Source organism: Hippoglossus stenolepis, chromosome 10, assembly GCF_022539355.2.
Source record: "Hippoglossus stenolepis isolate QCI-W04-F060 chromosome 10, HSTE1.2, whole genome shotgun sequence".
Taxonomy (NCBI): domain Eukaryota; kingdom Metazoa; phylum Chordata; class Actinopteri; order Pleuronectiformes; family Pleuronectidae; genus Hippoglossus; species Hippoglossus stenolepis.
In genome coordinates this window covers 24,637,232-24,652,012 of record NC_061492.1, presented here as the reverse complement: position 1 = coordinate 24,652,012, position 14,781 = coordinate 24,637,232, and the positions used below count along the sequence as shown (strand labels likewise).

The 14,781-nt window shown below is 39.9% G+C and overlaps 2 protein-coding genes across 2 annotated transcripts in view; both read left to right on the top strand.

Moving 5' to 3' along the window:
* Nucleotides 1–30: 30 nt before the first annotated feature.
* On the top strand, nt 31–3,043 carry LOC118116649 (SRA stem-loop interacting RNA binding protein). Its single transcript, XM_035168462.1, has 4 exons — nt 31–176; nt 712–770; nt 993–1,100; nt 2,649–3,043. Exons 1-4 carry the CDS (start codon nt 110–112, stop codon nt 2,715–2,717), a joined length of 303 nt encoding a protein of 100 aa, XP_035024353.1. The 5' UTR covers nt 31–109; the 3' UTR covers nt 2,718–3,043.
* A 682-nt stretch (nt 3,044–3,725) lies between these two features.
* The window catches only part of adck1 (aarF domain containing kinase 1), a 75,987-nt gene continuing 64,931 nt past the window's right edge, over nt 3,726–14,781 (top strand). Inside the window, exons 1-3 of the mRNA XM_035167616.2 lie at nt 3,726–3,978; nt 5,998–6,137; nt 11,085–11,168. Of these exons, the coding sequence (XP_035023507.1) occupies nt 6,006–6,137; nt 11,085–11,168 (216 nt within the window). The 5' untranslated portion in view covers nt 3,726–3,978; nt 5,998–6,005. The remainder of the gene's footprint in view (nt 3,979–5,997; nt 6,138–11,084; nt 11,169–14,781) is intronic.

The window sequence follows — 14,781 nt, the reverse complement described above, 5'->3', positions numbered from 1 at the left end:
TAATAATAATAATAATATTTTTTTATTTAGAGTCAGTGGTTGCATGACGTATACGTTTTTGTCACGTGATTTCACGTCATAGGTCAGAGGGGAATTTGAAGGACGCAACATGGCGGCGCCAGCTAAGAAAGTTTTCGAGGTCTTCGTGTCTAAAATACCTTGGACCGTAGCCAGCAGTGAGTTAATTCAGCGTTTTAATTTGTCTTTCATATTTATTTGAAGCGATGCATGTGTCTGTAGTTGTCGTTTTATATTGTGCTGCTGTGGTGTATCGTCAGCTATCAGCTCCAGCATGCGAGGAGGGTGATGTTTTACAATTGAATCACAGAGCCGCCTGTCATTTGCCTCTAAAATACAAAAATACTGTGCACTCATTTTCCAGTTTATCCACCACACCCAGCTAAAACTGATGGGATGCAATTCAAGGGTCTCTCATGAAGGTTAAAATGTTGTACTGTGTTGTGTTTTAGAGGTGTTGATTCAACCTTATCTTCAGTTTGTGTTGTACACATTTATAATAAAACTCCATTAAAAGCTGTAACAAATGTAGGATGTGTTGTATAACACAACATTAATCTTAGCTGGGTTTGGGCTCTCACACACTGTAAAATCGGTGCATGAGTGACATATGTTCAGGTACATTTGTTTGAGAAGAAGTGGAGTAAAACTGAATTTGTGCTTGATTACATGACGTGTGTGTTCTTTTTTCAGAGGAGATGAGAGAGTACTTTGGGCAGTTTGGCTCAGTGAAGAAGTGCCTTCTACCATTTGTAAGTTTTCACAGCATTAGGGTGATTAATAGTGTATAATACTTAATTTTCTATTTATTAATTCCTACTCAAATGCTCATGTCCCGATTTTGTGAACAGTATTCTTCCTTCCTGGCAGCCACTTTCTATAAAAAAGTAACTTGCAGACTTGAGTTATTTATCCTAATGAATTTAATATGTGGTTTAATTCTTACACTTGTGTTGTACTGTGTGTGGTACCAGGATAAAGAAACAGGCTTCCACAGAGGCTTCTGCTGGGTTGGATTCTCGACAGAGGAGGGACTGAACAATGCAATTGAGAAAGACCCACATATTCTGGAGGGAGCCAAGGTACAAGTAAAAACATCATCACCCAGCATCGTCTTTGTTCTTGGCCCTGTTAAGACCTGGTATTAACATCCTTTCTGAGAGATCCAATCACATTTGGTTGTTCACGCTTGACATTAGAATGTCTTGTGTGACCACTTGTGATTGATTTTTACTCCCCCTACAAATCAACACGTACATCATTTCTGTTTGTGAAAACTACGTTTTACACTATGTTGTTTTTACCCAGAGAGAGGAAGGGAGTCGAGTCAGTGGGAGCTGATTGAATGATGTACTGTAAGCAGCTCTACTATTGAATAAGATTTTACCAATCAAAGAAAAAACGTAGAAATCCTTATGCCCTGGTCAGTATAGATATTAAACACATGAACGCATTTGCACTGAGAAGTTCAAAAACTGAGTAATGCCTGAGCTGCACTGGGTGCGTTTGCAGCACATGACGGCTGCCTTGTTATCTGCTGTGTCTCTTGCGCTCCTATTACACTGCGGAGCTTATCTGCTGTGGAGCTGCTATGTGAGGTTTCTGGTATAACTACTGCATTTCATTGAATAAAAGTCTATGTACTCAACTGTACGTCAGGACTCTGCTTTATGAAGCCGTGCATCTTCTCATCGGTCCTGCAAATATTTCACAATTAAAAACCTTCTGAAAACAAATTAATGGATTCAGTCCACAGGAACACTAGAGTGGTTTTACTTTGAAACGGTAAAGGAAGTGTTACATATATTCATGTTTGTGACATATTTTACAGAACAAAATTGAAACGATAATGAAAGATCATTTTCACTGACTATTTTGCGGTGAATAATGTGCGGTACGTGGTGAAAATAGGCGTAACCCACACTCTCCAGAAGAGTAGCACAGCTCATGCAGGTTGTGTTTGCCAAAATGAAAAGCAAGACATTCTGTGAAAGACAGGCGCTTCTCACACATCCAGTGTGGCCTCGGGTGTTAGTGTTTCTTCATATGTGACCCAAGAGATATTCACGTTCGCACTGCTACTACAGAGAATGTGGTCACATGTGTCTCTGTCCTCTACATGTGGCCTGAATGACCAGATCTGAAGACGCATTGAGTCTGAGTTCGTTCAGACTTGTACTTAGAGCTGCCCACTTGCGATCAAATTACTCAGGATGGATGTTAATAACAAGTGTGAACAGGGTCCTTTTCATGTCACTGTCATGTCTACATTTTATAGAACAAAGCTTTTATATATTCTTGTACATTTGTATAGTTTTACGTTTTTGTTAAATATGTAGCTACCTGTATCTTTTATTTATCTTATATTAATATTCATTCTACTATTTTCTGTTCTTCACAAATTGCTAAACTTATGACTCTTTTAAATAAGTTCAAATGTTATTAATTTAAAGCACCCTCAGCCAAAGCTATGTTATTTGTTTATGCTCATTTGAAAATAGGGACAGGAAATGTTGCGTTAAAATGAAAGAAGCAATAATAAAAATAAGAAATATGAGTCAAATAAATGCGAAAGTTGATGTTCTGTATGCTCTATATCCTAATTGATTTGTTCTTTTGTTTGTTTCCAGCTCCAGGTTCAGAGGAACAGACGACCATTTGCAGGGCAGAAATCAAACAAAGGCAGTGAACTTGAATGAAGCTCTCTGGTGTTACTGCGTCAAAGAGACAAAGACGTGTTATTGTTTTTCTCTGTTTTCAAAAACTGTACAATTCTATTCAGGCACTAAGGGAAGACTTAAAGCAGTACACCAGCATTGTTGTGTTTATTTTCTATTTCAAAGTCTCTGTATTACACCCTCAGTAAATGTTGGCCTTAGCTTTGTTGTCATTGTTTTAATAGGTTTTCCAGTAGTATTGACTTTATTTATTCTCAGTCATGTTATTGTCAACAGTCGCTGGTTGGTGGTAGCTGCTGAGGTTATACATCATTCCACTGTATGGCAATAAAAAGTGTTATACTCCATTGCGTGTTTTGTTCTTTGTTATATGTTTGTATTTGTAATTCAGTATTTTATCTTGTCTGAGTAATGCCTCTAAAACTGCTAATGGAGTTGCATTGTGTGGGCTGGTGAAAACAGGTGAAAGTCCCTGGCGGATCAAATCATCCTGTCAGTTTTAGCAGTTTATGTCCTCCGTTGTAATCCGCTGACCTGGGTGTTAATTGGGACTTTCAAGAAACCTATGAGGCTTTTACTGACATGAGTAAAAATGAATATCAAACTGTTGAATAAAATTGTTCCTATTTACTCCTCAGTTCATGCTGCTGCTGAGAAGAATAATGTAAAGGGAAATTACTTAATCTTCTTGATGTGTGGTCAATCCATGCATCGGAAACATTTATGGGTCTCCTGACTCGTTTTACGACTCACGATGCCTCTTTTAATATCTAAAGTTTGAGCATAGCAGAAAGGAATGCATATAGGTGAATATTTTACATTTATTTATTTTTTGATACTATTCATTTTTTAAACCTATTTATTTATAATGTAATTTATTTTCTTGGACTTTTATCAAAGTTACATTAGTTTTTTTTTTACTATCGCTTTAGTTTAGAGAGTCGGCCGTAAATAGTCTCAGCTGATCACCGTGTGGCGCGTGTTAAATACGTCATCGTTTTCGCCAGCTCTCTAGTTTTTAGTCTGTGATAAACGGAGACAAACAAAGAGCACGTTCGCGCTGTGATAACTAAACCCTGACCTCAGTGACGGGCACCGTGAAGGTTGTCTCCATGTCTATCCGCGTATTTAGTGGGTGTAGTGGTTCATGTTAACAGAACGGCATTCGTCCCCCGTGGAACTACGTTACCCAGAATCCTTCGCTTTCACGTCGAAAACTGACGAAAAGGTCGAAACAAAACCGGCTAGAGAAAGACAGGCACCGCGTGTGGTGTAGACACTGGTGAGTTAGCTTTCTGTCTGTATCGAGACGTGAGTGTGTTTCCTGTGACATGTGTCGTATATTACAAAAGGCTGCGTGTGGTTGTATAACACAGGAGTGTTCAAATTAGCTTTAACGTGAGACTCTCAAACCGTGAAGCAGCTCTTAAACGACCTTATCCTCCCTGAGTTCTGCAGGAACGCGGTTGTCACATAAGAGAGTGACAGGAGAAGTTACTCTGGGTTTGTAACTGTCGACTTGAAAAGTGGCTTTGGTGATGTCCACTATGTATTATTGTGTAATATAAGAACATTACACGTGTATCTGCCCAAACAGAACCTTTCTCAGCAGCCATTTTGACATGAAACAGCAGGTAAACAGAGGTGGTACTAACCACATGAATTAAGGCTGTGTCTAAATAGAACAGAGACCAGTTACACCAGTGTTCACCTCCTGTTTCATGTCAATATGGCTGCTTTGTAAAAAGCCTACTGTCAGATATAATAACATAGTCGGCTTGTTTGAAGGGACATTCCTCCAATTACCAAGTTCAGTTTGCTGGGCAATAATAAAATTAAGCGTGGTGTTGTGTCAGTGATGGCAGCTCCTCAGTTTGGGTTTGCAGACTGTATTTTATGAACTGGAGACGGGTAGCTGCCAGTGAAGAATTATGGAAAATGAGGTAATCGCTGTAATAAAAGTTAGGATATTAGTTTCATCACCACATAAGTTTGTTTCTCAACTTTGTAGGGGAAAAAAGCAATTCTATATTGGTTTAGTAATCATCATGAGAGCCCTGTCGCATCATCCAAACAACGACGTCAGGAAGGTTTTCAGCCTCTAAATGTTTTCAGCATTATTACAAATTTGCTGTGATCACAAACAGAAACAGAACACATAAAGTACATAAAGTAACATGTGCTAGCATAGCATCAGACAATGCACATGATGTTTTCCACAAACCCTACTGCCCAATCTCCATTTGCAACCCTTGTTCTTCATATATGACAGTTAACAACAGCAGTACCAGTTAATAATAATAATAATAATAATAATAATAATAATTGTTTATGGTGCATGTGGGAAAATACATTTAAGTGAACTATGATTAAGCAGTCAACTACAATAGCTACATAGCAGTGTAGGTGGGGAACATTGTTTTCATACTCTTCCTTTTTAACATTTGAAAACTGTAAATGATTTGATTTATCTTGATTGGCACTTTCAGTTTGGAACTTCCCTCACACATACAGCTATGAACACCAAGACTGGACTAATGTCTCTAGCCTTACAGATATCAAAGCAGAGCTGTGGACTGTCTCACTGCAACAATGTGAAGCCAAACGATGACAGTCTTCCAAACTAAAGTCAGAAAGTTTTCTGATAGGAACAGGTAACCAATGGCTCTGATACAAGATCCAGGAGGCTTTAAACAGGTCAACAAATGCAGATATTTCATTGGGAGATATGTCATGGCATTAGTGACAGCAATAATAGTCGATTCCTTGAAGGATGCGTCCATAAATAGTCATTGTTTCACATCTGGGAAATGAGGCTGTGCCATCACTAGATTTCTATCCACATTTAAAAAAACAATAAAACAATCAGTATTTCTCTCTATTTTGAGCAGTATGTCTTTACCGGCAGCTGCATATTGGATCCTCAGTAGAAGTGGGGGAAGGGCTGTGTGCACCACAAAGTGTGTACTGGTGAGAGGAACTGCATTGGCCAAAAACTTGCACGAAAGTTGTGTTCACTGTTGCTGGTTTACACTCAAATCAATGTGACGAATGAGTTCCGCATCCATCCTGTGTCTTTTGGTGTTGACGTAACAGTGAACATTAGCAGAGGAATTTGTCATAAACCAAGAAAACAGTAGAGGTCTGAATGCTTGACCACCACAGGGGGAAATAGTCATCATTTATAATTTACTGAAACGTCACTCTCCTTTGCTTTACACGTTTTCTACACATGAAACATTGCATTATAAACTTTTAAACACTTTGTGAACTTGCCAGACTCTTGTTGTTTTCCCTGCAGAGCCTCTGATGGCTGGTCGACTCCTCAAAGTCTCCTCTCTGGCTACTGTGGCATTTGCCTCGTCTGGGTTTTATCTGTATAGCAGACAGCTGGACCTCAATGACCTGAGTATTATCCGCTTTGGACGAGCCGCTGCCACTGTGAGTAATTTCACACCTCTGCCCCAACTGTCTTGATTTGGAGATTTTGGATTTGATGCACTTCCACAGTTTAGATGCTTAATGTGTTTGCCTTGATGCTTGATATGAATTTTACCACCCAGGGACCTGTATCATGAAGCAAGAGTAACGGATTAGCCAGTTATTTAGCTATTATTGGCCTTAACTCAGGTTTTCAGGTATCATGAAATGTAATCTGCACTGCATAACTAACCTGCTAAGGATCAAGTTAATTTCAGAGGATCAGATCAAAACCTGTCAACAGCCTGACCACCAGATCAGAAAATACTATAGGATCCTCCTGAGAGACAAAAGATTTCAGTGAAGAAAAGTTTTTTTATAGATAAGAATTACTTACCTACCATTACCTTACCTGTTGACAGCGACGATAATGCAGAGTGAACACACATTGATGTGTCCTGTCGGACTTTAGGTAGATATTATTAACACAATGGAAAGTTAACCACACCCACAGAACAATGACTTGTGAATTTAGGCCCTGATCAGACTTGGGTATTAACATCTGTCCTGAGAGATCCGATCATAAATGGTCAGCATTAAGTTGGTCTGTTTACACCTGGTATTTAAAATGTGTGCTGAATGTGTCTCTTGTGACTACTTGTGATCAGATCTCACATCCCTGCTCTATATACAAACAAACATTGTCATTTCTGTTTGCTAAGCACAAATTAAGCCAGACTGAGCTTACTGATGTGTCCGATGTCACTGTTTGTGTTTGTTGATGAGCGAGCAAGAGAGAGAGGTAGAGAGGGGCTAAATGAATCTCATTCAGCTGTACTGTGAAGAAAGATTTTTACCAATCCAAGAAAAATATCAATCATAATATGGTAATCAGTGTCGATATTGAGATGGTGGCCACAAAACAAATTAGTGTATGGTCACTGTCAAGAGTGAATAAAAACTTTTAATTCATTGTGAAACTGTTGCGTCAGCTGAGAAGGTGGTTCTTCATATGTGGCCCAGGACACATTTGTGTTCACACAGCAAAATAATGTGGCCACATACGTTCCAGACCACCACCGAATGAAGTTTGAGTTATGGGATCGCAGGATGCATTTAGGTGTGTTCACACCTGTACTAAGTGCTGACCACTTGTGATTGGATCGCTCAGGACAGATATTGATACCTGGTCTGAATATTTTCACATTATTTGAGCTTTACTGTTACTTGGAAAATTAATGCAGCATTTTGGAAAGATAGGCCTATTTAACTTTTGTCTTTAGACCTTTCTCACACAGAATGTGTTTTATTTGCTTCTATGATTTGCAGAAGAAACACTCTGTCTTAACATGTAACTGCTTTTATTATTATTATGTTAATAAAAACAGCCAGAAATGAAAAATATTTATTTGATTTATTTTTATTTGTAGTATTGTTCAGTACTCTCAAGAAACAGAAATAAACATGTTTTCTCTAACAGCGTGTCTCTCACATACACTCACCGGCCACTTTATTAGGTACACCTTGCTATTACCGGGTTGGACCCCTTTTGCCTTCAGAACTGCCTTAATTCTCCGTAGCATAGATTCAACAGGGCTTAAACGATGCTCAATTGGTACTAAGGGGCCCAAAGTGTGCCAAGAAAATATCCCCCACACCATTACACCACCACCACCAGCCTGAACCGTTGATACAAGGCAGGATGGATCAATGCTTTCATGTTGTTTATGCCAAATTCTGACCCTACCATCTGAATGTCGCAGCTGAAATCGAGACTCATCAGACCAGGCAACGTTTTTCCAATCTTCTATTGTCCAATTTTGATGAGCCTGTGCGAATTGTAGCCTCAGTTTCCTGTTCTTAGCTGACAGGAGTGGCACCCGATGTGGTCTTCTGCTGCTGTAGCCCATCTGCTTCAAGGTTCGACGTGTTGTGCGTTCAGAGATGGTATTCTGCATATCTTGGTTGTAACGAGTAGTTATTTAAGTTACTGTTGCCTTTCTATCATCTCGAACCACTCTGACCATTCTCCTCTGACCTCTGACATCAACAAGGCATTTCGCCCACACAACTGCCGCTCACTGGATATTTTCTCTTTTCGGACCATTCTCTGTAAACCCTAGAGATGGTTCTGCGTGAAAATCCCAGTAGATCAGCAGTTTTTGAAATACTCAGACCAGCCCGTCTGGTACCAACAACCATGCCACGTTCAAAGTCACTTAAATCCCCTTTCTTCCCCATTCTGATGCTCGGTTTGAACTTCAGCAAGTCGTCTTCACCATGTCTAGATGCCTAAATGCATTGAGTTGCTGCCATGTGATTGGCTGATGAGCTATTTGTGTTAACAAGCCATTGAACAGGTGTGCCTAATAAAGTGGCCGGTGAGTGTATATTACATGTGTGATGTGTGTTTGCATGAAACTTTGATTTAATTGAGATGTGAAAAGGTTTTGCCGTCGTCTCACTGACGCTATGAAAAGTAGAAAGTGTCGATTTGATGTCTGTCTGTTTAAACACCCCGCACCCACTGGTAGATCACGTGTCGAATTAAGTTAGCTGTAGTCGGACCAAGTCCATCTCAAATGCACCTATTGACCTAGGATGAACTGAGGCCAGATGTTAAAGGTCAAGGTCACTGTGACCTCCTTGAACTAATTCCATATGCTAAATATGACAAAACTTCCAACAAATGTTTGACAGAATAAAATGATGACGTAGAGCTGGGAGATATGGAATTTTTATTACAATATTTTTTTTCAAATCAGTCAATATCGATATATATCGTAATATAAATCAAATAACCAGAAATGATTATTTTGCAAATGTGTTTATGTAGAATGTTCTTATGTACAGACTTTTTTTCTTATAAACAAAACTGATTTTACTTGCTCGTACAATCATCCTGTGCCACTGCACTTTACTTATAACATTTCATACAAACCATTACAGTGAAAAGTCGTATATAATGTACATACTCAGCATTTCTTCATTTAATTTTTCTATTTCTTTATTCTAGTGTCTACCTTTTTCTGACCTCTCTGCTGCTGTAACAAGTGAATTTTGCTGGTGTGTGGATCTATAAAGTTTTATCATATCTTAAATGAGCGTCACTGCACGGAGCCGCAATACTCCGTAGGTCAACCAGAGACTCTGTTCCTGGATAAACTGGTCGTCAATTCTTCTGCATCAATGAAGTTAAAACACTGCGTTATGTCGTAATCTGCGGGAGGAACTTGTGTGTGTATCTGTGTGTGTCCCCGCTAGTATCTGTCCCTCTTCACACATAAACTGATAATCACTTGGGATATTCACCATCAAGTCCTATATTCTAAAATGGTTATTAATCGATGATGTCGGATCATGACTCCGGATCATTCCAGTCACTTTACCCATGATGTCCTGACTGTTCGCATCACGTTACATCTCGTGTTGTGTAGCAGGTTTAAACATGTCTCATATACTCTGGAGAGAATCAAAAACCAAAAAAAGGCAGTCCTGTACGAGTCATAATAACTTGTGATCAGTGTTTATTGTTAAAGTGTAAAGTGAGCGCTGGTCAGAGTAGGAGTGAGGAGGAGGAAGCAGACTCCGAGAGACTCTGACACAGGACGACCGGACCTTTTAATGAGCGTCTTCACTGAAGCAGCAGTGTTATAATTATTCAGCCGTGGAAACTAAACAATGAACGTAGCTGAAAACCTGATTATGTTCAGTCACTGCATCGATGCAGAGTCGTCCACCTCTATGCAGGGGCAGAACTTTAACACGTGCTGCTCCTCCTACGTTCTGGGCTGTGGGGCGTCAACCTAACTTGATGTGGGTGTAACTCAATCCAGCCACATGATTGATTCAGTGTGGCGCTATGCTCATTATCATTGGCTGTTTGTATTGTCGGTCAAAACATGGATGGAATGAGTTCTATCGACGTTATATCGACATGTCTTAAATTTCTATTGAGGAAAAGTTATATCGCGATAATTATCGATATCGTTTTATCACCCAGCCCTATGATGAGGTAATGAAATTTTAATCCAAAAGGTGAAAGATCAGCTTCTCTGTGACTTCTCGGGATACACTTCAACTTGACATGTTGGCGGGTAATTTCAGCTGTATTTATTTTGAATTTCATGATGAACTACAGAAAATGTTGACCATATTTAAAGAGGCCAATAATGATTCTAACACTTATTGTAGCATTTAGTTTATTATTTGGATATTTTAATGTTGACTGTTTCTAGCTTCTTGCTCTGTTTACATTTAGGAGTTTAACCTCACTACGGCTTCCTCCCTCAGTCCAATGACAAACAGGTTAATTGGTGACTCCAATATTGCATGTGGTGTGAATGGTTGTTTGTCTTCATGGCAGCACTGTCTTAAGCCTGACGACCTATCCAAGGTGTATCCCGCCTCTCGCCCAATGTTGCTTGGGATTGGCTCCAGCCCCCCCTGCAAAGGATAAATGGTATTGCTAATGGATGGGTTGGATGTTTAACCTTGCAATAAATCATTTTTTGTGTTTTAGCAGGTGTTGTATTATACCAGTTATTCAGAAAAAAGAGGACACAATAGTGTTGGGCCAACTGAAGCAAGTATCCTAAGCAAGTATCCTAAGAGAGTTAGTCTCACTAGAATTTGCTTCATGATAGAGGCCCTGGGTGTGATAGATATTCATAATTTTTTTTTATGTTCTTTGCATTATACGTAACTTCTCACAATTTTCCCAAAAATTACTGCATTGTGTTTGTGATTTTTAAATGTTTTCACAATTGCCACTGGAATCAGCGTAGAGTTGAAACTAGCTTCAGATAGGTGACTGGATATCTCGGTGCACAATACTGTAACACTGCCCCCAATTCTGTATACTGTCGCGCACAGAACATACCCCATTCGTATCCTAAGCATGCAGCTGATAATTTCTGTAGCATTCCACATTTTATGATGTTCTCTACATGTTGTGGTTTTTTGCAGACGGTGGTTATCAGCTACGACTACCTGACTGCTTTCGAACATGTGGAACACGGCACAGAGGAATACTGGGCGCTCAAGTCCAAGGTAGATAAACACAATGTTTTTCCATAGTGAACTAAATCAAAGCAGAGAGAAGATGCAACCATTAATGACGTGATTCACAAAGCACTACAAGGTGAAAGAGTTTGTTTGCCTTGAAAATGACTGCAAATTCACTTAACAGGATCATATTTGAATGAGAAATCCTCCTCGTAGGGGAAAAGGTAATAACAGTAAATGCCAGTTGATGTACATTGAGTGATTTGTGCTGGTGTTTGTTTAAAGGCCACAGCTCAGTCAGGTTCACTCTGGAGACCGCTACTGCAAAGGTCAGAGACCACCTGCTCTGACAAAAAGTGCTCCTGCTGCAGCGAACCTTGAAGAGCATGGTTCAGCGTGTGCGTGTGCGTGTGTGTGCGTGTGTGTGTGTGTGTGTGTGAACAGACACCCTGTTCAGCCCCTCGGGCCCCGCTGGTCAAGCCTGGCTACACATGCTGATTAGAATTAATGCGTGCTGCTGATTTAATACAGAGAGGAGGCATGCCACCTAATTATTATGAAGTCATAGAGGTGAGGCGACAGTACAGCGGCTCCACACGTGTTTAGCTTCTTTATGCTGCTGATTTTTCCTGCAGCATGATTTTTCTGTCTGTAAAGAGAGACAAAAGGTCACTGACAGACCATTTACTGAAATGGTTAAAGCTAAATCTAGACTTGATTCATTATGAAATGACCAAATAAGAGCCGATGTCCATAACATTTTACCTGTATGACTCACGCTTTCATCCTTTTAATCATCATTTACGATGTGAAAGCATACAATTTCCACACAGTCAAAGTAAGTGGAATTGTGGGCCCTGTTCATTGTTAGGAAATAATCCTAACATAGTGTAAAGCTGCTCTCCTGGCTGATTGCTGTCAGCGGAAGTAGTGGCCGAATGGACTGCAGTCTGGTTGAGAAGACTTTGCTCTGGGATTCACCTGTATCATGTTAGAAGTTGGCTTCACTGTGAGGAACGGACCTGTGTGGGATGCTGCATGCAGAGCGGATGATTGTGAACAAACACAAAATGTAAATATTTGGGCTGGCTGAAACATTTATCAATATTTTGCTGTTTCTATTTGTACATGTTAAATACTAAGGATCTGATGCGTGGGTGTTATGGCTTTGGAGTGGTTGGAAGGCACATTTGTTTTGTAACTAATTACTGATGAGCCTTCCAGTGCAGACACACTATTTGTAACAATTTTGAGATCTGGAGTGTCTTCATGTGTATAATAACCACCTCTATAAAACATTGTCAATAACAACTGACACAAACATTAGAACCTTGATGAGGGTTGGATTTATTACACGGCTGTTGGATTATATTAAATTATACTAGGTTTTGACTGCAGGCTTTAAATTACATAATATGAAAAGCCTTTGTGTCAAATGAAGTCATCGTGTCAGTGCCCTTCAACCTCCAGCTGTGTGTTTGTTTCTTGTCCTGAGGGACACATATGACTGCACAGTTAATGAGCTCTTGTTTCCGCATCTCATCGTCCTTGTTTTATGCGTGTGTCACCCCGTGTTCGTCTCGTAGCGGTGCAGCCAAGCTGCTTTCAGACTCTCATGAAAAGCTTCACTCAAAGGCCACTTAGGCAGCCACTCTTCCAGGCTCATCAAAGGCTGCCCAGAGAGAACTGAGGGGCCATTCACAGCCAATTAGAGTGTATCACAGAACAAGCACGGGAGAAGTCTGAAGTCTGCCAAATGAGCAGAGGAACATGACCTGCAATGAGAGAACAGATGGACATCTTTTTGTCCCCCTCAGCCTCAGAAACACACCGTGGCTGCACAATACACCAAACCCCCTTTTGTAATCTGTGCAAGAGCAAACATTTTCAGCTGATCTGATGTATGTTTTACAGTTTCCTGTTTTAAAAGCTTAGCTATTCAGGTTTTCCACTATGTTTTCACTCCGCTCTGGAAGCCTCAATGTTAGCCTGTGTCTTTTGGAATTGTCTGTTCATATTTTAAGTCAAAATAATTGAGAATGATGGAGTGTATTGGTTACGCCAGAGTTCCTCCTCCAGCAGCAGTTACAAAATGTCCCATTCAGGGAAGCAGGGGCACTCTGTTGTGGAGTGCTTACTTACACCAGCAGCTGTCATCTATTCTTGTTGATCCGGTGATGTAGTGTCTGTGTCTGCTGTTTTATTTGCTCATCTGTACTGGTACAACAGACATTATTTAGAAAAGTGTAATTGTCATCTTTTCTTCATTGTGATTCAGTGTCGACATTTCCTTGTGAACTTCAACTGTTCCGTCTTTGCTAATTACTTTTTGTTTACTGACTTGTGTGCAGGCCATCAGTGGTGTGATCTTGATATATAGCAGTGAGTGGTTGACCCCAGTGGTTTTGATAGTTTGGTGCAGTGTTGCACGGTTACAATACCTAATTTTATTAGAATCGGGGGCACACCGGCTGCGGAACGTCAGTGGAACATCTGCTCCGTGGAACAGCTGCGTGTCATGGCTGTCGGTTGTTCACACCGGCTGCTGATCAGCCTCGGTTCTGCAGCAGAGCTGCTACTGCCAGAGCTGTTTTTACACAGGGTTTATACTGAAAATGACCATAAATGAGTGAGTGTGTGTGAGAGAGACAGAGAGAGACTATTGCCCATCACGTTACCTTTTAGTATAACTACAGCCTTTGTGGGGTTTCTAACTACAGTATTTCCTTGTTTAAAAGTAGTCCTATGTACTCAAATAAATACCAGTACTATACAGTATGAAGACGTGCATCTTCCGCTCCTGCAAATATTTCACAATAAAAACCTTTAAAAACAAATGAACGAATTCAGTCAACAGAAATGCTGGAGTGCTCTTATTTTGAAAGGTTATCCTACAGGAAGTGTGAGGGTGAGAATGAAGAGCACCGCTGTTCGTGTTTGAATATGAGCCCTATATTTCCTGTGTGCAACGCTTTGCTTCCACTCCATGCAGGTGAACCTGCAGTGCCTCCCTGGAGAGCTCTCTCACTGCAGCAGATGTCACATGTACATCTATAATAAGACGTTGTGTATTAACGTTAGCAAGTTGTGATCTTGATCTTTACAATGATCCAAATTTTAAACAAACAAGACAACACTTAACAGATAAACTACAATTTTATTGAGCATGGAAATAATGAGCATAAATGAAATTGTAAGTCTGGCATCTCGTTGTTTATGCCGTGATAGCACCAAGGGCCTTGTCCCCTTTTCTGCCCTCAGGACCTGAGAAATGTCTTGTGCAGGGCCAACATTCCAGCAGTCATGTTGAGTCCGGAACCCTATTGTTGTTGACTCATTGATACATTTTTGCTGAGGGATTTTGAGCTCTGCTTAAGCCTTTCCTTCCAGCTGAAGGAGATAACTGACAACTTTCTTGCAGATCGATGTTGTGAAACAACATAATTGTTGGTACTTCTTCTAATAAAAAGAACAATTTATTTAGTTTGAAAGAAGATTAATAAATCAGATTTAACATGTAGCACCCCAAATCACCCACTATTTATTTATATTTTTACACTACTGTTTTACTCACAGTGATTATTCTGCAATACTATATATTTTTCAAGTACAAAAACAATTTAATATAATGAAATTATATTGTATCACATTAATGTCC

Bases quoted from the DNA above. Each gene is read 5' to 3' on its own strand.
- LOC118116649 (XM_035168462.1), top strand. From the start codon at position 110: ATGGCGGCGCCAGCTAAGAAAGTTTTCGAGGTCTTCGTGTCTAAAATA. The intron at 771-992 runs GTAAGTTTTCAC...GTGTGGTACCAG, and splicing joins AGAAGTGCCTTCTACCATTT to GATAAAGAAACAGGCTTCCA. The intron at 1,101-2,648 runs GTACAAGTAAAA...GTTTGTTTCCAG, and splicing joins ATATTCTGGAGGGAGCCAAG to CTCCAGGTTCAGAGGAACAG.